This window comes from Oculina patagonica, chromosome 6, assembly GCF_052425735.1.
Source record: "Oculina patagonica isolate OP01 chromosome 6, crgOcupat, whole genome shotgun sequence".
In the NCBI taxonomy this organism is placed as follows: domain Eukaryota; kingdom Metazoa; phylum Cnidaria; class Anthozoa; order Scleractinia; family Oculinidae; genus Oculina; species Oculina patagonica.
In genome coordinates this window covers 32,368,721-32,389,358 of record NC_135763.1, presented here as the reverse complement: position 1 = coordinate 32,389,358, position 20,638 = coordinate 32,368,721, and the positions used below count along the sequence as shown (strand labels likewise).

The 20,638-nt window shown below is 40.0% G+C and overlaps 2 protein-coding genes across 2 annotated transcripts; both read right to left on the bottom strand.

Moving 5' to 3' along the window:
* Positions 1–298: 298 nt before the first annotated feature.
* LOC144656374 (acetylcholinesterase-like) lies at positions 299–7,715 on the bottom strand. The gene is made up of 5 exons (XM_078516599.1): positions 7,059–7,715; positions 5,703–5,956; positions 4,812–5,528; positions 2,901–3,127; positions 299–1,070 (listed from the first exon to the last, which is right to left on the bottom strand). Exons 1-5 carry the CDS (start codon positions 7,402–7,404, stop codon positions 851–853), a joined length of 1,764 nt encoding a protein of 587 aa, XP_078372725.1. The 5' UTR covers positions 7,405–7,715; the 3' UTR covers positions 299–850.
* A 390-nt stretch (positions 7,716–8,105) lies between these two features.
* Positions 8,106–14,617, bottom strand: LOC144657443 (uncharacterized). The gene is made up of 5 exons (XM_078517785.1): positions 14,177–14,617; positions 12,339–12,548; positions 11,624–11,782; positions 10,288–10,626; positions 8,106–9,156 (listed from the first exon to the last, which is right to left on the bottom strand). Exons 1-5 carry the CDS (start codon positions 14,238–14,240, stop codon positions 9,071–9,073), a joined length of 858 nt encoding a protein of 285 aa, XP_078373911.1. The 5' UTR covers positions 14,241–14,617; the 3' UTR covers positions 8,106–9,070.
* Positions 14,618–20,638: the final 6,021 nt, after the last annotated feature.

Sequence of the window (20,638 nt, the reverse complement as noted above, 5' to 3'; positions counted from 1 at the left end):
GTAAATCTTCGGAAACGTTCGTATTGCCTTTTAACAATACTCGGATAATTTTCGGAGATCTTCGGTCTGGAAATTGCTTAAAATGCAACAAGTTGCTCGAGAGGAAAAAAGTTGCTCGAAGAGGAAAAAGTTGCTCGAATCATGAAAAGTTGCCAAAAAGTTGCCGAGCAACTTGTGGAAAGCCCTAACAAGTGTCCGTCTACCAATTTTCAACTTTTAATTATAATTTCAAAATAAAAAAGAAAATTGTTTTTGAACCCAAGTGACACATATGGTAAAGGGTCACTGCAGGGATAACACAGGGACTGGTAAAACGAAGACATGCATGATTACTGACATGTTCACAGTGATCTTTATGACTCTAGAGGACTACTGAAGTAAAATGAGGACTAGAAGATACATCAAGAAAACTACAGAATGATCGTTTGGCCTCAAAGGAGGATTGTTTGTGTTTTTTTTGGTCTAGACTGTTCTGAAATTAGTGGTAGGTTCTGAAGGAAGATATAAGTAAACCTTGATTTGCGGAGAGAAAACAAACCACGGCTATAAATATTGATTTTTTGAAAACGCGCGAAAACAACTTGAAAGGTTTAGCCTTAATTTTACTAGTTGTAATCCATTTTATGCATCACAGCCATCCGCAGCCAAAAATGCTTGTTTTGAGTTTCAATGCTCCAGTATGGCTATTGTACATAAAATGGAACATTATTGTTACGTTTTCTACAACACAAATATATATTTGGCTGTTCAAAAAGACGGGTAAAATCAGCGACAAAGCCCCTTTACAAAACTAAAGCACAAAGCTAAGTGAATTTTCTAATTAATTTTTGTGTCATAATTCGTGCCGTGTTCATAATTCGTCCCGTTCAGCTTTCTTTTCATTTTCTGTTCTCACTGTCTGCGTAAACTCCGCCACTTTTGGAACAATGTTATTCCAAAATGCCACTTTATCCGCCTTGTATCTTCGCCCCACCCTCGGTTTCAAATCGAGGACGAGATATTCCCGCTCTCCTTCTGTAAACTTAGGCCACGTGAGTTCTGCAGAGCCAGAGTCGGGTGGATTTGGAGAGCTGTTGAAACAAACGATAACCAAATAAATATCTAATGAACATTAAGAGTAGACGAGTGGTAATGCTACTTTAATGTTATTCATGATTGTCTATCTGATTTTGAAGGCCAACAATGGAAAGTAAAGTTCGTTTTCAGATTCGCATTGTTAAGACTTCTAATTTACCAATTCAATTAACAATAACTTGACTTGTATTCAGATGGTACATAGGTCTACTGTTTTTATTTTACGATTAAGCAATTATTGGATGAGATTGAGCATGATATCGTGAATTATCAAAACCGAAATCTGTGTTATCTGCCGAAGCCGAAGGCTGAGGCAGATAACACAGACACGAGGTTTTGATAATTCACGAATTCAATAATTTTTTTATTATACAGTTTTCAAACAATTTGCCTTCACTTTTTCTAGCGCCGGCGTAAAACTTCGTCAGAACATTGGCCAAAGCGATTTTATCTTGTGGTTCCTCCTGGTTGTTCTCCCTCAAATAATCATTCACAATTTTTACACTTGTTTTTGTTGTTCTCTTGGTGTTTTTAGAATCTTTATTCTCTATCAAAACTTTCAATTCCTCTTCGGAAACGGAGGCGAATCGCTCAGCCATATTTTCAAAAGTTTGACAGCACTACACGGACGAGGGGCTTGGAAACTAGGCGGACTTTGAACTTGACATGATAACCCAATATATGCTGCAGATATTGGGTTATCATGTCAAGTTACAAGTTACATGCTACTGTATAGTGTCTGAATGCTCTCGACCAATCACATGTTTCAAAGTAATTCTAATGTATAATAAAAAACTTTATATGTTGCGTTTATCTTTTTTTGCGTCACTGTTTAGTGCTTTGCCTACTACTGCCACCACCACCATCACCACTACCGCTACCACCACTGCTACTGCTACTGCTACTGCTACTGCTGCTGCTGCTACTGCTGCTGCTACTGCTACTGCTACTGCTACTGCTACTGCTACTGCTGCTGCTACTGCTGCTGCTGCTGCTGCTGCTTCTGCTTCTGCTTCTGCTACTGCTACTGCTACTGCTACTGCTACTGCTACTGCTACTGCTACTGCTACTGCTGCTTCTGCTACTGCTGCTGCTACTGCTGCTGCTGCTACTGCTACTGCTACTGCTACTGCTACTGCTACTGCTACTGCTACTGCTACTGTTACTGCTGCTTCTGCTACTGCTGCTGCTGCTGCTACTGCTGCTGCTGCTATTGCTGCTGCTACTGCTACTGCTACTGCTACTGCTACTGCTACTGCTACTGCTTCTGCTACTGCTGCTTCTGCTACTGCTGCTGCTACTGCTGCTTCTGCTACTGCTGCTGCTACTGCTGCTTCTGCTACTGCTGCTGCTACTGCTGCTGCTGCTACTGCTACTGCTACTGCTACTGCTTCTGCTACTGCTACTGCTACTGCTACTGCTACTGCTACTGCTACTGCTACTGCTGCTGCTGCTGCTGCTGCTACTGCTACTGCTACTGCTACTGCTTCTGCTACTGCTACTGCTACTGCTACTGCTACTGCTACTGCTACTGCTACGTACTGCTACTGCTGCTGCTAATGCTGCTGCTGCTTCTGCTACTGCTACTGTTGTTGCTGCTGCTGTTACTAATGCTACGGCTATTGCTGCTGCTACTTCTGCGGCTGCTAAACGCTCTATCGTATGCTGTTGTAAACTTTGTAGTTAACTGTTGTAGTTGACTACTGGCTCGACACACTATATTTCACTTATTTTCTCCCTTCTCACGTAGTTTACGTAATAACTTCCCTTAAGTGATTTCTGCATTGAAAATATTTGTCCTTCATACCACCAAACAATTATCTTACCCATATTTGGCAAAGTCTGTCCATAGTTTCATGATATACAAACTCAATCCCTTTTCTGTTTCAGAGTACTTCTTTGCTAGTGCATTAACGGCTGGTTCAGGTACGTTCTTGAATGGCGCGCCAAACACATACGCCATGTCCATGCCATGTGCCACACCAATCCAGTCAGACATCGTTGAGTGCATTGATCGATGGTCGAACACATAAACATAAGGTGATCGTCCTCCCTAAAGATACAAGAGTATAAACGAGCGAGATAAATGTATCTTACGCATACGCCGTGTTAACGAAATTGTTCCAGAGTCTCTCTACCCTACGGGAGGCGCGGTGGCCTAATGGGTAGTGCGCCGGACTCCGGATCGAACAGTCTGGGTTCGAGCCCTGACCGGGATCACTGCGTTGTGTTCTTGGGCAAGACACTTTACTCCCGGGGGGGGGGGGGGGGGTACTCTATATATTTCTGGGTGGGGGTGTGCCGCTGGGACTCTGAAACCCTTACCCTATACCAGACCATGTTCAGCTGATTTTGCAACCCTTTAGTAGACTAAACACCGAAAATCGCTACCCTATCCCTTTGCCGTTTTCAGAACTGTATCACTATTTGTGTTTTAAATGGAAAACCATCTGTCAACAACGTTGCCGCGATGATATAATTTACGTTTAAGAAGGCCTCTTCCTCTTCCAAGTTTCTATTCCTATTCTGGACTTACTACTGATCAGTTTTCCGGCAAATGATACCCTATTCTAGACCAAAACTCGCTGATTTCTATACTCTATCCCAGACTAAACTGCTTGAAAACCATACCCTTCACAGCGGCACATACCTATAAAGCTCATATATGCGAGTGCCCCTCCCCCCCCCCCGGGACTTTACTCGTACATGCACAGTGCCTCTCTCTACCCAGGTGTATAAATGGGTACCGACAAATTTAATGCTTGGGGCAGAGGGGACCCAAACGCTGTATTAGTTATTCATAATCTTAAAATAAAAATGTTCTTGTTTACCTGCGTTCCTGTGTTTTTTTTTTACCGGTTTGGGGGTAATTTGAATGAGAGCGAAGGCGGTTTACGTTGCAAGTTCTAAACGGTAATCGATCTGTCGCAATGTCAATACGACACGCCTTGAGTTTCAACTGTTATTATCTCAAGTTACTAAAACCATTAACAATTATCTCTCCTTGCGGGGAGTTTCGTGTTTCAATTTAACAGTTAAAGTAAAACTTGAGACATAATTGAGGCACGTCGTATTGACATTGCGACAGACCGATTACCGTTTTTACAAACTCGCAACGTAAACCGCCTTCGCTCTCATTCAAATCGCCCCCTAACCGGTAAAAAAAAAAAACGCAGGTAAATAAGAACATTTTTATTTTAAGATTATGAATAACTAATACAGCGTTTGGGTCCTCTGTGCTTGGGGTAAACCTGCAAGGGAATAGCTAATCTCCGACCTGATGGGCCACCAGGCTCAAACGCAGACTTAACCTTCTTACACCTGTCTACCCTCACAGTTAAACGCACCGTACAATCTATGTTTCTTAACGAGATAACTCAAAAGCAAACAATTAACTGACTTCAAAAACGCGTCGTCAGATACCAGTGACAGAAAAGTGATATGAAAGTGACCAGGGCGGAATTCAAACTGGTTTAAATTTGAGGAACAACTCGCACGACTTGTACCCTCAAATAAAGGTAGAAGTGAACAAGCAAAGGTGACGATCAACGTCTTCATGCGACTTTTACTCTTATAGGAACACTGAAGTGGACTTCTAGCAGGTACTAAACGCAGGAGCAATGTGTAGGGTTGTTTATCAAAATTCCGACAAATATGTCACTTTGAAAACACGATCATGAAGAAAGAAATATAGTTAACTGAGCATGAATTGTTAAGAATGTAATCTACCCTCTTACTTTTGCCAAAGCTTCTGCCTCCAGAATGGCGGGTGCAACAAAACCCGTATCACTAAAACAGTCCATCATCAACTGGCGAACGGCCGTTGTGTCGTTAGGGTCGACATGTTTGGTGTACTCGAATAGAGTCAGGTCTTCGACAAGTTTGTTCTTTTCTCGAGCATATATCATCCTATTCCTGACAACAGATTCAAACATCTCTTGTGGCACGCCATATTCCACTTGGTAACGTGGCATTATCATTGCAAACAAAGCACCTTCGTTGGAGGTGACGCCAGCAATGACATCAACATCGGGGTGGAACTGACCTGTTTTATACATGATTTCTGGCAGATCTGGTAGAAATTCTCCATCAACTATAGGCCCTACTATGTTTTGTGAGCCCATGCTTTTAGAAATCGTGGTCCCACTTTTAGCCTTTGTAATGTCCTCAACAGACTTGCCTCGCACGCACTCAGCAAGATGTGGTGCTAAGCTACAGTTTATACGCTTAACAAACTGTTCCAACGGTTCTGTGTTAGAAACTTTTCCACAGTAAAGTGGCGAAGAGGATGCACCGCTCTGCATGATGGCTCTGTGAAACAAACCTTTGGACAATGGTGAGATCAAATGAAGAGAAACGCTCATTCCTCCTGCACTTTGACCAAATATGGTCACTCTGTTGGGATCGCCGCCAAAACTTGCAATGTTGGTTTGAACCCACTTTAATGCCAGAACCTGAAGAAACAGATGACAATGGAAGGAATAATAATACTTTAAAAAGAACCGACATAATCGACTCCTGTAATTTAGAATTTGGTTTCGCTTATAAATGTTATTACCTACAGTTTTAACAAGTCAGAAATTGTTGTGGTGATCAAAGTGTACAAGTTAGACAAACAGTTATCTTACTTGATCAAACATTCCATAATTTCCTTTGAATTCAGTGCCAGGAACGTTGAAGAAGCCCAAAACTCCCAAACGATAGTTGACTGTCACTACGATTACGTCATTAAAGGTCGCTAAAATCCCAGCAGGATAATCAGAAGCAGTACCATAAGAAAATGCGCCTCCATGAATCCACACCATCACCGCCATCTTGTCATCGGGTTTAATAGATGATGGAACAAAGACGTTAAGAAAAAGACAATCCTCAATGTTCCCTCCTAGGAGTGGCAGGACAATGAATACTTTCAGTAACATAGCTATGTAGATTGTCATGATCGTGTCAAGTACCCCCAGGGGGGTACTTGTCCTAGGTTTATGTATAGGGGTGCCGCTAAGGTTTGAAACCCTGACCACGTTTAGGACAATAAAAACTTAAAATACCTACCCTGTGTAGGACAACACCCCCTATTTTAAGACCCTATTCAGGGCAAAGGACAACATCGTCAAACATTTACGCTTTGTTGTGATTGCGTCCCGTACGCTATGTTCGACGCATTGAAATGCAAACACCGATCCCACCAAATAAAATAATGCTTTTTATGATAGTCAACTAAGCATGAACTGTCTTGCAGCCACACCCTGTCTAAGACAGGTTCAGGCCCTGTTTAGGACAGAGGAGCTTGAAATTATATACCCTGCTCAGGGCCGGAGGTGTCAAAAACCACACCCTATCCATCGGCACGTCTCCGTAAAGGCCATATAGGGAAGTGCCCCCCCCCCCCCCCCCCTCATGCAAAACGAATTCCTGCAACATTTTGTCCCTGCGACATGTTGCACGAAGTTCAACGAGTTGAAATCCGTACAACATGTCACAGGGACAAAACAGCTGCAAAATTCCTGTTGCATGAGCCAAAAATTATCAGCACACACGAAGGGGAGGTGTGGCTGCAAAATGTCTCAGGGTCAGGCCCCCGCTACATTTTCCTGCGTGTATACATATTGTGTTTTTGTTGCTGCTACATGTCCCCGTCAACGTCCCTGTTACGTGTCCCCTTAGTGTGAACACCAATATTTTGTCTCCCTACATGTGTTATCGTCGCTGGGGCACGTCCCTGCATCTTGTCCCCACGTGTGCGGAGACCTTCAACGCCCCAGCTGAAAATAACGTAAGCGTAAGTTGTTGTGCCCTGTTGCTCTAGCGTGACGTTGTCATATTTTGTCACGCACCTTAATGTCACGCTTTGACACGCTTGAATTTATTCAAGCGAAGCTCGATTCAATCCCCACTTCTTGCCCAGTCTGGATTCCTTTCTTTAATTCTTTTATCTATACCGAATAATTTCAGTATTACTTTCATTAAAATGGAAACATTATGCCCACCTGATCGAGAAAAATTTATCTCTGTGCCAAGATACGAGATTGATGGTTGTGGACATGGTGCTCCGAACTCTGTGACACGTTTTATTCCAGACCAAGGTTTGACGGGCTTTGGAGCTGCAAACCTCAATTCTCCAACTGGAGGTTCAGCATACGGGATACCAAGATACTCATGCACTGATTTGCCGTGTGGAAGAGTCTCAATCTTGCCAACAACTGCACCGGACTCGGTCTGTACGACGGAGGGACTTTGGTTGTCGCCAATTTCGGCTCGGGTTAAATTCGATGCATATAAAAGGACAGCACAGGTCACGAACATGCAAAGAACACGAGATGAAAGTAGCTTCATTTCGAAGTGTGGTAGAAGAGAACGCTGTTGTCATTCGCAAAGATTTTCAGTGAACTAGCCATTGGCAATCAACGACAACCACGTTACAACTCTCACTGACAGATTATTATGCGCGAATATGTAATTTACCACTCGTGTTATTGTTGATGCGTATGGAAAGTCTGAACTGGAATGGACTCGAAAATAAGGACTGGCAAAACGAGGACTTGATTGGTGCGATTTCACTCGCGAGGTAAAAATGACTCTGCTTATTTAATTGTACGTCCCGAAATGTCTAGAGAAACTACCAACATTGAAGGTTTTGTACAGGTGTTGTGTGATCATTTTAGTTAATCGATCATCGTAATGATTTGAACAAGGGAAAACTAAAAAGCATGAAATTTGATAAAAGCACGATAGAAATGGCAGGGGAAAAAATTACATTAAAGACATAGAGACGGTTAACTGAAAAGTCTGCGATAAAAAAATACTTTCCGCTAAACGGCAACGTGTGTGCCGTCTGTCGAAACAACATGCATGCACAGAAATCAACGGTATTTTTGTGGGGGAGGTATATTTTGTTGCAGAAGCGGTGACGATTTGTAGGACCATAAGAGAATATATTTATATATTCCTGTCCATAAGAGGCAGGCCAATATATTAAAGATTCTTTTTTTCTTAAAAATCTAAAAAAAGGTCAGGTAAATGTCCGTCAATATTCTTTTTGTCCAAAAAGGTTTATTTAAAAACATTTACAGCTAAAACGTTACGTTACAACAGTTAATAGGACTAAACTAATAAGAATACATTAACGGAAATGGAAAAGCGCAAGAATATAGAGAAACTAATTATATGCCCTTTTGATAAAAGTAAACAATTTTTAAGAAAAAAAAAACAAGGACACGCAAAAGTAAACTAGATTTTTCAAAGTTCGGTGTGGCAGTTCTTAGTACTGAACAAGATATTGGTAAAATGCTCTTGTAAAATAGTTTTCTAGTTGGCTTTCTACGTAGATATGGCCAGGGCTTGCCTTCTTCCGGGGCACCCAACAGACCGTTTCAGTGAATATATGTTCGGAAGACCTATAATCGGTCTGTTCGGAAGACCTATAATCGCCTACGATTTTCGGTTAAAAAAGGGTGATGAAAAACTGGAGATTTCTACTGCTGCTTTTGGAGAGAGAAAAATGTCGTTTTCGACACGAAAAAAAAAGCCAGCTAAGATTTTCGAAAAGGCTAACGCAGCTCTTAAATTCGAGTTATAATATTTCGTTCCCTAAAATTTCTAAAGTTTGAAAGTTAAGCTAGCGAATCCGAAAAGATACGCTTTTCTTTCGAGATTTTTTAGCGTTTAAAAGTAAGGCTTTAAAACGCACAAAAAAGGACGCTTGACACCTATTGTAAAATTTTCTCGTTGGGCAGGGTCGTAACCAGGTATATTTTTTCCTCGCTGATCCCAAATTTTAGCTCTAAATTTTGATTCCTGATCCCCAAAATGTGCGAACATTTGATCCCTGATTCCATTCTGATCCTATCTGATTGGCCGATACGGATCCCATGACATGCAGTGACTTGTGACCCGGAATCCCGGATCCATGATCCCGATCCCGAGGCTGTGATCCCTGATCCCATATACCTGGTTACGACCCTGCGTTGGGTACCCTTGCTTCTTGCTATTCTAAGCTATTCTACAAGCAGAGAAATGCCACCACAAAAAACGCCAACACGACCAGTGTACCATGGGATGTCCATGCCATCGTGCTATTCACGTGGACTGAAAAAATAACAGAAATAAAGTATTGTGAGTATGTTTCAAGGTATTCTTTCACTTGCAAAAAATTAAGATTTTTTATCCTCCAACTTTTCCCTCCATATTTCTTAAGGCCGATTTACACGGTACGATTTTGTCGCATGCGACATGCTTGCAACATGCTTACGACAGGCCTACGACATGAATTGTGTCGTGTAAATCAAACCTACATCTCGCTTACGACTGTCGTAAGCGTGTCGTAAGCCTGTCGCATGCGACAAAATCGTACCGTGTAAATCGGCCTTTACGGGCTCATGGTTTGAAGAAGGATCGATCTAAGAGCAAAATATACAAAGGTAAAACAAAGGGTTGAGAACGGTAGGCGAAAATTTGTCAGATTAATTCCGAATTAAAAAGCATTTTAAGAATGTTCTAGAATGTTCACCTTCGCTGCATGCTTACAAAGATGCCATCTGAATCTCCATTTTGGAAAAGCTGTTCAAAGCAAGTCAAAGTACCGCTGAACTACAACCTTAATTTACCCCGTCCTGTTACCGTCTGGCCTTAGTCTGCGTAAAAGGCGTTCAATCGAAAGAGGAAGGAGAAGGGGACGCAAGGTTATCTGGCCCTTCTGGGCTCAGTCAAAAGATAAAGCGACAGTTATCTGACCCGGAGGTAGTAATCCCAACGAAGTCAAATGATTTTTCTATGCTTTGAGTGGTCCAGCGCTTTCCTTTCCAGGGCCAATGCTTGGAAGGAAATGCTGGGTTATTTTTTAGCACTTAACAGCTAATTCTCTACTTTTCAACTTCAAGTCAAAGTCAACGTAGACCTATTTAAAGTGCGTCTGTTCGAAATATTTTAATTACAGGCCTTTTAAAAAACCCAAATGACGGATTTTCATACCCTTTCATATACCTAAACTTGTGAAATCGCTACCCTTTTATATACCTGAAGCCTGAAAAAGGTACCCCTTGCGGGCGGAGCCTCCCCGTATAGGCTGTTATATGGAGTACCCCCCCCCCCCCCGCCCCCGGGCGCTTTCCTTTCCAGGGCCAATGCTTGGGAGGAAATGCTGGGTTATTTTTTAGCACTTAACAGCTAATTCTCTACTTTTCAACTTCAAGTCAAAGTAGACCTGTTTTGTTTACTTACCTTCCTTATCCTTAGCCTTAGCTTGAATCACAGTTTCGTCTGATGCATTGAATTGTCTGACATATCTATACACCACTTCGAGCAGACAGGTGTAGTTCCCTCCACTTTTGACACCAAGATTTTTGATAAATAATGGACCAAGTGTGTCTCTCGGAACTTCCGGGTTCGGATTCCGGACACTTTCCAAACGCACACCATTTTTAAGCCAAGAAATCCTCTTTAGAGAGGGAACTCTATTTCCTCTTCTAGTCAGGTTGCAAGTGAGCGTGATGTTCTCATTGTATTGTAAGACGTGCACCGTGTCAACAGGGAAAATAACAACTTCGGGAAATTCCGATCCTAATAACAGAATATAATGTACACCAAAACTTTACAACAATGCATTAGATAGTGCAGGGAACCCTATCCTCAACAGTGAGAAAAACTACATAATAATTCGGTCATCAATGTATATTGGAATCATTCCGTTATTGAGAGAGGGTCTGAATGGGGGTACCTCGATAACACTAAACATGCACTTAATTTTTTGCCTCTGTAACATGAAACACTAAAATTTTAGGCATTTTAACACAACATTAAAAATTTCACTGTGACAGTAAATTTTATCCTGAAAGAAACAAAAACGGCTCCAGAAAGGCCAATATTATTTTGTTTAGTATATGAGGACGTTTTAGGCCATTTTCCGACGATTTCCGATCAGTTTTTTTGGCCTTAATGCCCCCCCGGGAAAATTCAAATTAAAAAAAACAGGAAATTACCGAGATCTAAATCTATACTTAAAAAGCAAGGTTTCCGAAGACTTCCGAATATTCCCAAAAACTTCTAAAGATTTTCGAAGACCACCGAAGATGTCCGGAGACTACCGAAGATGTCCGAAGACTACCGAAGATTTCCGAGGAGAAATACGAAAATTTTCTCTTAAGTTCATGAGTGATTTTATTCGATTTTTGAAGAGCAGATAAGAACTTAATTACAATGCTAAAATTTTTCACGAAAAAAACCCCAAACACTTAACAGTATTTTCTCCGGAAACAGTAAACATTAAAAAATTGGCCAATGTAACAGCAAACGCTAAAAATTATAGGCAAATAACACGTAACACTTAACCCCATTCAGACCCTCTTGAGAGGATGTTCAATGTTTGCTAAGTACTGACCAAACATTTTTAAAACAAAAAAATATTACGCCCAGGACACCTCAGTATTGGAACAAAGGTAACACGATCAAAACATTTATTGTTTTTTTTTCAATAATAGCACTTCCTTAAATATGGAACATAAACGAAAGATAATTGTCACTATTTTATGTAACAACAGGTGCACATCCGGGAACTTACTTGTGATGACGCTGACACTAAAGCCATGCCTAGCTCTCTCTACAACATCACCCACCGCATACGCATGACATTCATAACTTCCCAGGTCGCCATACAAGCTGTCATCCTTCAGTGTCACATTTCTTATGTGCAAGGTGACATAAAGCTTGGTTTTGTTATCTGCAAATTTTAATTCAGTAAACATGGGTGATGAGGTGTTAGCTGACATGGTAGAACGAGAACAACAAATAAATAAATCAAGAAATCAACAACGATACGAACGAACGAACGAACGAACGAACGAACAAACGGATGGATGGATGGATGAATGAATGACAGAATGAATAAAAGAATGAATGAATGAATGAATGAATGAATGAATGAATTAATTAATGAATAAAAATAATAAATGGGAATTCGCCGTGGAATTTCCACAGAGTGGCTCTTCCAGTTCACTATTTCTACTCCAAAAAACAAGAACAGATCAGTGAGGATTTTATACTGTTCTCTGATCGAACTGGAATTTCGACGTGTTGTTTTTTGGGGAAGGAAGAAAACCGGAACCCGGATAAAAACACTCTGAGCAAGGGCGCGAACTTCCAACAAACTCAACCCACATACGACGCCGAGACATAGCTGGGCGGCGAGAGCACTCACCCGACTGCGCCATCCCTGCTCCCCACAAGAAAGGGTTGAGATGTATCCTAGCTGTGTATATGATGTGTGCATCACTCACCGTGTGTTTCTGTTCGGTTTGTGAAGTACAAGTTGTCGTTTTCCTTTAGTTCTATGTATTGATTAAATTGGTCCCTTCTCATAAATAGGATTTTACTGGGAATCTTTACTCCCGATGCATCATAAGCAGCACAGGTCACCTCTGCTGAAGTGAACTCAAGTGGATAGATGTTGTAAGGATAGGGCTCCACTATTGCAAACGAGCTAGCAGCTGGAAGAAAAAAACTTATTGGTTGAGTGGCAGGCCATATATGAAATATTAGGATATATTTTGGCACACTAGGTCATGGGGTAACTGTGAAACTAGGAACACCGTGAACACCGTTAAACACCCCCAAAACACTAAAGTAAACAAATTTAATAAAACATATGCAGATAATGAATTAATTAAAAAGACTGAAATAATGAAAATATCAACGTTTTATGACTGAAGTGGTCAGTGTTTTAATGTAGGTCACTGAGAAAATTGCAATTCGAACCCCAAGATGATCCCTTACAAATCATCGATCAAGAAAAACAAAAGGATTTTATAAATTATTACAGCAGTCACGGGTAAAAATAATTATGGCATTTTGAAGACATAAAAAAGAAACGAGGAAATTAAAGCTGAATGGCGTAAATAGAACTGATATAGGCTGATATTATTCACCAATTATCAATATAAAATAACCGCTGAAGACAGTGAAGGAACATTTTAGTAACACCCAAAACAAAACATATAATATATATAATAACACGAAGGTATTAATGGCCAAAAGTGATTGCGATATGGATTTTTGAAATACTGTTGAGCTGAACAGTTTTCAACGCTAACTCGTTCGCTTGTCACTTCAAATTCAGTGTAACGCCCAGGAGACACATTTGGTTGCAGTGAAGCTACGGTTTTGTCATTTAGCCAGTCAACAGTTCTAAGTAATTTCTTTGCAAACAATAAGTTTCATAGCGAGTATTTGGCAAAACTTAGTCATACAGTAAACATAACTCAACCGTGACAGAGTCCCTTAAATAATTATCTGATCCGTACGCGTCACGGTCTTTCAATACGTTTCAAACTTCCGCTTGCCAAATTACACAGTAATTATCAAACCATTTTGGTTCTTAGGCACGTTCAGTGTACTTTAGATGGCATTTATGCTCTGTTTGCTACGTACAATGTGCTGTTCATGCGATGCGGTTACTATCATATGTAAATCTATAATTCGCTTAGTTATTTTAATACCAATACGTATTGATAAATGTTCTCGCAGTGGCTTGAGGAATACGTTTTTCAATTTGTATTAAAACCTTTGTATGGCCTTAGAGTTTCTGATCTGGTGAAATGCCATCAGCTAAGCCTTTATGTTTTAACCTTATTTTGTGTTTAGCGAATAAATAGTAGCAGCATACTATCACACAAATAGAAATAAAGCTGCCATGTATACGTATGGTGTTGTTAACCGTGGTTGCGTTCGTGATTAGAAGCTCAGGTCGGACACTTAAGCATGTGGACTAGTTTCATTCGTAACCTGCGATCAGGCGTTATTTTTCTCGCGCTGGAGGGGTCAACGGAAAAATGAATTCGCCTTCCCTCCTGATCGCAGGTTATTTCATTCGCAGACATGAAGTTCCCAAAGATGGTATGCGCAGAAGGCTACACGTTTTCTTAAGATTTCACTTCGATTCACGTGAGAAATTTGGGAACTCTTTAATATTCGAACTTTGGCATGTTATTGTCCGTTTTCCTTCTTCGGTCTGTTCGCCGCACAAGTAAGATTTTCGAGAGCCTTTATGCTCAAAACATTCCCCGGTTTCCAGTTGATAAATTCACTTAAGAAAAACCATTAGTTCATTCAACCCTACCTTGAACGCCTGCAGCTCGATAAATCGCCAAAAGTAGAAACAGTGTCCAAGCGAGGTCGGCCATCTTGCGCTTGAGTCCCTCAGTCAACGCGACCAGTACAGCGGTTTTCTGGCAAAATTTAATTTCCCAGCGCTTTTCCAGGTGTTTTTTCTTATCAGTCTTTAAAATGCTTACCACGCCGGAACAATACTTCGGGATGACTTCAGTTAATTTCAGATCAATTTTTCAATTACAAAGTTGTGTAATAAACTGTAACAGTGTAAACAGTTGCTTAATGAAAAGAGTGCAGACCTGACGAGCTAAAACGCGCGTGTTTTTATCGGTTTACGTTTATCTTCTCGCCGTCGAGACATTTTTATAAGGATGATACCAAAAGAAGCAAAATAAGGAAATTGAAATGCCTGTTCTTTCAAGTTTGTTTTCTCGCTGGGATAAATTTCAAATCAATTTAAGGCAGCTACACTTGAACGACTGCACATATTAACATCAGTAACATTCAAGCTTACGTCCAACTAACTATAAAAGCCCAAACATTTTTGAAACACAGATTTTCATTCAAAGATACCCCTCCCCCCTATCATGTGTAATGCCTCCCTGAAAATACGTCAAGCTACCTAAGAGGGACGTTGAGTAAATGTAGTAAAGACCCAGTAAATATCAACCCGGTACCCAGGGAATATTTTCGTAAATTTACGGCATATAACATGGTTTCCGTTTCAATGCCCACCGAAACTGAGCCTCAAATACCACAAATGTGCAAGGCTTTATTTATTCTTACTCCAATATAAGATTTCTTCTTTGGCACTATATGGCCGGCCACACTAGTTTCCACGTTATGTATGCGATCATAGTGTATATCTTGTTCATACAAGATCGAAATACCACCTCATGCATGCGAATAGGTAAGTACTACAGTACATTTTCAAAATAAGGTCGCTGTAAAATGTTTATACGCAGAAAAATCAATACATGGACTTGATTATTTATTTGTAAATTGAAACCACTATCCCCAACAGCGCACGACAAAATAACTGATTGACTTTATTGACTTTATCTTCAACTTGAAGATTTCAGTTCCACAGGACTACAACAGAATACACTTAATAACTAAACATTAACATTAACAAGCTAACAACTAACTCTTGGTCGTGAGGGAAAAATTCTCCTCAAGTTCTTTTAGTGATTCATTATAACAGTTTAAAATATCACAGATAAAGTGGGCGCTTAGATTCAAGATATTTTCATCAACAGCTGGCTTGGCAAGTGTTCTATAATGCCCGGTTGTATCGAAACTATGAATTGACATGAATAAAAACAATTTGAATATAATTTGTCATTTTGTTTAAACGGTACATTTTTTAAAAACAAATGCATTACTCCTTATTCACGCAGCGAGGGAAAAATTACTTTACTTATAACATTAAGATTTATATTGAACATGAATAATTTGAGTTGAGTGTAAGAGTTCTTGATTTAATATAATTGAGCACGTTTAGAAACCTAATCCCAATCGTGTCCGTTTGCTCATCTCCCTTCGTGGCGGTGCATATCTTTGCAAGTCTCCATAATAATCTTCATTTATCAACAAACATGAAATTAAACCTTGGAAGCGTGGATCACGCGAAGGATCTTGATGTCGGGCCCCACGCAGAACAGCCCTTGAAGAATTATTAACATCTATGTCCGGCAAGAAATGTTCATCTACACCTTTCATACTCGATCTTTTACTCCATCTACGTGGTCCTTTACTAGGCTTGCTCGGGCTTTCGATAAGCGGTAGTTTCATGATACTGTAGCCAGTTTTTGCTTGAGAATTCTTTCGTATTTCATCTCTCGCTTTCGCTTCCAGTGACTGATTACGAGAATCGTCTTTCCGTCTTGCTTTTCGCTGTATTTCAATAATCTTTCTGTTTCTTTCCCTTTGAGCTTTGGTTTCGCTGTTATACAACTGAATGATGTCTCTGCCTGCATGTTGTTGATCTTTCCAATCAGTTCGCTGCTCTTTTGACGAAAATTTACTTCGCCACATGATGATCGAACAAGCTGTCACTACGATCGTCACAATTATTATTGACCACTGTTCTTCACCTCGATCTCTTAGTTATGGCCCGGATTATTTTTCTGGTTTTCTGGTCCAGAAAATTGCAATAACCAGAGACCACTTTCTAAAGGGCGCCACAAGGTGTTTGCGGCAGAGCATTAGAAAATTTCATTACAATTTTTGCCAAGCAACTGTAATGTTTACGCACTGAATAAAAGCCACTGTTGTGAATAGGATATCTTGTTGCTGTGCCTGAGGCGATTACGCGAAACAATGTTGACATTCCATTATCTGCGTGACGGAGTTGGCGCGGTATGCGGCTATGTGCAAAAACATAATATGTTTTCAGCATCATTTTATTATTTTTTGCCCAAACACCTGTCGTATAAGCATAATGGCAAAGCTGAAATAAAAATGTAAATGGAAGTACGTGATTATTTCGATTGCGTGCTAAACTGAAAAGAGTGTCAATCAATTAAAGTCAACACAAAGACAAAGAATGTTTGTTATGGATAGCTAGCAATTAACTATTACATTATAGATATGCAGACACGACTTTGTAGCGAGTTTTCAAACGAATTTATCCATTCTTCCTTAGCATCCCTCCTAGTTTAATTATGTATCGCAGAGAACTTGGTGGATTCTAAACATCGGGTGCCGTTTATTGTTACAGCAATAGATAAAATAAAAAAAAGCAACGCTATTGTTTCATATACTGGTTTGTATATCACTTCAATATTATGCCGAGCTCCACATGCCAGACTCGTTGCCAAGGAAACAGTTGAATTTTGTTTATATTAACAGTACATGGATGACCCAGTCCTTTTTGTCTCGTGTTACGTCGCGGTCACGTCGTGAACGACGTGACCGTGACGTAACACGAGATTATCCGAGGGGACTTGGTAGCTCAGGATAGTGCTTTGTGTAAGACCTCTCGTAAGGTAACGAAGTGATAAAGTAGCAAGGAAACAAGGTAAGAAATAGACATATTTACATAGATACATTTTGCTGATAAGATGCATCGGGATGCTGTTCTTCGTATTGCGCGTTTTCTCTTGTCGAGTTTTAAACGTGCTTATTTACACGTGTGAGACATGGTGTAAATGTTTGGATTACTAAGGTATGTGAATAATGTAATATATTACATGAAGTATCATCTTTAGTAATACCGCCAAATCTGATAAGGAGATTTTATCTCACATATGTTGCTTAAATAGGTAGTTTTTTACATGGAAAATGAATTTATCTTTACGGTAGGTTTGTGTTTTGATATTATATTTGCGGTGGGTATTGTTAAAGTATGCGGCTGGCTGAAAAGCTGTTGTTAAATTTCTGTTTGCGTTACAAGAAAGCCATTTTGGTGCGTGTTAGGGTCGAGGGTTGTCGAGGTCAGAGCAGTTTTCAGATATGTCAAATGATGTGTCAAAAAGAGAATATTAAGTGAAGTTACCACGCAAACAAAAATATTGATGTGGTATCTCATCTTCGGCTTTGTTCGTTTCTTTAAACTTTATTCAGTAAAGAATAGGAAGGGCGTATTATGAATAGTGTAGAAACAGAATAAAAGGATTAAGGGAAGTGCGATTATCGTTATCTGAGAAACAGGAAATTAATTTGCTTTGCTTTGTTAATTGTATACGCTTTCCAGAACGTGATATGATATTTTGAAGACACTAAGGTCACAAAGTCAAATTCATAATTCCTTTTTGTTTGTTTTTCTTAGGGCCGGGTCGCACTAAAAAAAATTTTGGAAGAATTTGTTTACTTTGCGGTGAAAATCTATCAACACGCGAGATTTTTAAGTGCGACCTCCACTTAAAAAAAAAGGCGAACCGATTTTCCAAAATTTTGTCCTTAATAACAAAGGAAGCCGTCTCCAGTGATAACAGAACCTATCAGGGAAATGACATTGAAGGTCATGATCGCACGCAATCACAAAGCGCGGGAACTTCGCTAGAACACTCGATCATGGATGGAGGTGGCTTTTTTCTCAGTTCAACACCATTTTATCCGGTTACTTTTTTGATCAGCAGCAGCAGCAGCAACAGCAGTTTGGCCCTTTTATGAATGAACTGCATTCGCAGTTAAACGTGGGTGAAGGCAGTCAAAGCAGGCCAGGGAGCGCATCGAGCGATATAACGAGCTCCCCGACGAGTCCCGTTGCTAGGGGTATCAAATGGTCTTTGCGAGCATTTGCGAGCATGCGAGCACAGCGTTTTTCTTTGCGAGCACGAGCATTGACAAAAATTAGCCTTGTGAGCAACGAGCACTTTTCAAAAACCTACCTCCACTAAAAACCGAGCATGCGAGCACTTGTAAAAATGTGCGAGCACGAGCAAACGAGCACCCACTAAAATTTTGCGAGCATTGCGAGCACTTCGACATTTTGAGGGACCATTCTTGACTCCTGTTGCTGTTGCAAGTACATCTACAGCATCTTCTCCCGAATCCGGACCGGCAAAGAGAACTTACGACAAATGGGTCCGACGATGATCAGAAAATGCTAATTCGTCTTTGGGCTGATAATTTCGATCGCCTGAAGAGCAGAGAAGCACGAAAGGTCTGGGATGAAATGAGGCGAGCACTGAACTCGAAATTTGGCACGAAGAGGACCAGGGATAAAGTCTTTTAAGCGTCAAGCAATCAAATTCATTTCCGGTTGTCACTTGCGAAGCCGGACCAAGATATATTAAGTGATAATACACAATACATCTTGCAACAGTATCAACAAAATGCAAGTAATCAACGTTTTCACGGAACATATATCTTGTTCTTCCACGGCGTAAATTTCGAGAGTTTAAAGCGTATTTTACAAATAGACTTGAGCAAAAACAAACTAAACTAGCAAAACATGTGGCAAAGAAGTGTGAAACAAACAGGAAACCACGCAGCGCAGACTATAAATGCAATGACCTCTAGACATTTCCTTGGCCACAATCTTACGGCTCTATTTAATACATAATGCCTCCAGATAAAACAGATCCCCATTAGAAAGAAGTGAGAAGCAAATTACGTCGAAAAACCTTCTCAGGAAACTAATTTGCTTTGCTTTTCACCACTTCGGCTTTAGATTTCAAGTGTAGTGTCAGGTGACGTTCTTGCTAAACAAAGACTGAATGTTCGGGCAACATCTGTCGAAGATACTGTGTAGTGGGTAGTCGGGGGGTAGTGTACAATCGGGTCGAGGGTTGTTGGCGCCAGAGCACTTTTCAGATATGTCAAATGATGTGTCAAAAGGAGAATATTAAGTGAAGTTATCACGCAAACAGAAAAATTGAAGTGGTATCTCATTTTGCGTTTTGGTAGGTTGTTTAAACTTCATTCAGGCCATAATAGGAAAGCAGTATATTGAATACGCGGTAGATACAGAATAAAACCATTAAGGGAAGTGCGGATATCGTTATCTGCGAAACGGGAAACAAATTTGCTTTGTTCAGTGTACTTATGTCTTACTAATTAGGTAGCTGTATCAACAAGTTGCGCTGGAAGTTCTAAAAAGCGTATTGAGAATTAATAATTTAATCAAGGTTATTATATGTGACTGAGGGCTTTTCATGCACAGTTCTAGTTTATTTTCACTGAGAATAATTTTAGTTGCAAGGTGAGTGAACAGTAGGGTAACATGTTTGTGCAGAGGTGTATATAGAACACTTCTTTTACATATTGGAAGCTATCATCGGTCTTTAAGCGGCAGAGCAGAAGTAGTTGTTGAATATTGACCTTAATTTTTTCATATGCTCACTAGTGGCGCACGACGGAGTTGTGATTTTTGAACAAGTTATGTAAAATAGAATATTTATTTAAAGGACGATTTCTAGAACGTTATATGACATTTTGAAGACACTAAGTCATCAGAATGGGGCTTTGTCAGGAGCCATTACTAGTAATGCGCTCCTGGCTCTGTATATTTCAGAAGTAGGTTAAAAGCTTCAGTAGATTACAAATTGCAAGATTTCATGATTCCTATGAACTTGGTAATAATTTTTGTGAGTTGTAGCTAGTGGACAGATCACATTAGTATTTGCTGTTTATTGTATCAAGACTAGTACAAGTAGGTAAGCATCACAGATATATTTAGAGCGGTTTGTATGTTAATGAACGATTTCACTTGTCATTTAGTTTGGAGAAGTAAGAAGTAATTTGATAGAGGTTTAGGGATTTATAGATAGGTACGCGATGTTGTGTATTGGTGTTCAGTAGTTGTTTTTTAATGCAATTATTTTTTTTGTTTTTTGTTTTCTAGGTTTTGTTTCGTATAACTGATTGTTTCCGTTGAAGAAACTTTGAAAGAAAGTTAGGGGAAGGCAGTAGGGAGAGCTAACATCATTTAGTGGGTTTATTTATGGATAAAGTATGAGGTAGGTAGTTTTATATTTCATTAGATATTTGAAAGCAAAAGATAATAGTTAGAAGCTTTGAC